The 1,707-nt window shown below is 53.2% G+C and overlaps 1 protein-coding gene across 1 annotated transcript in view; it reads right to left on the minus strand.

Moving 5' to 3' along the window:
• Positions 1-437: 437 nt before the first annotated feature.
• Positions 438-1,707, minus strand: part of LOC101856633 (E3 ubiquitin-protein ligase AMFR) — a 20,371-nt gene continuing 19,101 nt past the window's right edge. The window contains exons 10-11 of the mRNA XM_035973631.1: positions 1,268-1,520; positions 438-929 (exon numbers count right to left, since the gene is read on the minus strand). Coding sequence (XP_035829524.1) covers positions 619-929; positions 1,268-1,520 — 564 coding nt within the window. The 3' untranslated portion in view covers positions 438-618. The remainder of the gene's footprint in view (positions 930-1,267; positions 1,521-1,707) is intronic.

The following is a 1,707-nucleotide window of genomic DNA, read 5'->3' on the forward strand; positions in this document are numbered from 1 at the left end:
GTGTTTGTGTGTGCGTGCGTGTGCGTGAGTGTTCCAAAGGCCAAGAGAGTGGGAGTATGGCCCAGTTTCCATGAATCAAAGAAGGACAGACGACATGAACAGCTTCCTTGAGCCTCCGACAAATTCCCCTCTCCACAAGATTCTCTTCCTGTCATTGGTTCAACAAGAAAACTTTCTCCTTTGGTGAATACACCATGCCTGTGACTACAGTAGAAAACTTTGGACGAATTTACAAAAACAAAACCCTACAATAAAGACTGTGGGTTAGCCAGTCCCATCACAAGGCCAACAGAACAATCTGCCATGTTTCACCTGAGGCACAGTCTCACCTGTGGCACACACAGCCAGTCTCACCTGAGGCACAGTCTCACCTGTGGCACACACAGCCAGTCTCACCTGTGGCACACACAGCCAGTCTCACCTGAGGCACAGTCTCACCTGTGGCACACACAGCCAGTCTCACCTGTGGCACACATAGCCAGTCTCACCTGTGGCACACACAGCCAGTCTCACCTGTGGCACAGCCAGTCTCACCTGTGGCACACACAGCCAGACTCACCTGTGGCACAGCCAGTCTCACCTGAGGCACAGTCTCACCTGTGGCACACATAGCCAGTCTCACCTGTGGCACACACAGCCAGTCTCACCTGAGGCACAGCCAGTCTCACCTGTGGCACACACAGCCAGTCTCACCTGAGGCACAATCAGTCGACCTTCGAGGATGTTGTCGATGGTCTGGTCCACCGAGCGCGTGACCCTCAGGTCCTCCATGATGACCTGCTGAGGAATGCTGGGAAACACCACTTGCACTTCTCGGGCCATGTTGTCCAGCTGTGAGGTCTGTGTGGCGTGAGCTTGCTGCCCGGGCAGTAAGTTGGTGTGGGTCACCTCCACCGAGAAACTGGGCAGCCAGCTGACGTACCGCGAGCCTGTCATGGACACAACACAGAACGTTATCTACAAGGAACATTTTCCTCTAACCTCACGTACTGCGAGTCTGTCATTGACAGAACAATGAACGTTATCTAACCTCACGTACCGCGAGTCTGTCATTGACACAACACAGAACGTTACCAACAAGGAATATCTTCCTCTAAGCTCAATGAACAAAGAACGATACAAACCAGGAATGTCTTCCTCTAAGCTTAATCAGCAAGGAATGTCTTCCTGTACGCCCACAGAAAGGCCTGACCTCACCAACTATCACAAACAAAATGGACATGTTCAACAACTATTTGATGAGGAATTGGTGTCTGGTTTTTCTTACCGTCAAAGTGGAAAAAATGGTTGGTGGTTCCCTGGGGGGCCGGGGGCACGATGCCGTCTGCTACGTTGGGGGCTCCGGGCGGGCCCATGGGGTTCCTCTCTCCCTGCGGGGTCTCGCTGAGGGCGGTGCGGCATGTGGGACAGGATGTGTCTTGTTCCAGCCATGACCTCAGGCACGAGCTGGGGGAGGGAGAACGATTGTTGGAGCAGACGAGACAACACATAGGGGGAGACAGGACAGTTGTTTCAGCAGACTAGACAGTTGCCTCACCTCCACGTGTCCCCACGGTACAGACAGTGAGGGAGACAGGACAGTTGTTTCAGCAGACTAGACAGTTGCCTCACCTCCACGTGTCCCCACGGTACAGACAGTGAGGGAGACAGGACAGTTGTTTGAGGAAGACAGGACAGTTGTTTGAGGAAGACAGGACAGTTGTTTGA

This window comes from Aplysia californica, unplaced genomic scaffold, assembly GCF_000002075.1.
Source record: "Aplysia californica isolate F4 #8 unplaced genomic scaffold, AplCal3.0 scaffold01575, whole genome shotgun sequence".
Classification (NCBI taxonomy): Eukaryota; Metazoa; Mollusca; class Gastropoda; order Aplysiida; family Aplysiidae; genus Aplysia; species Aplysia californica.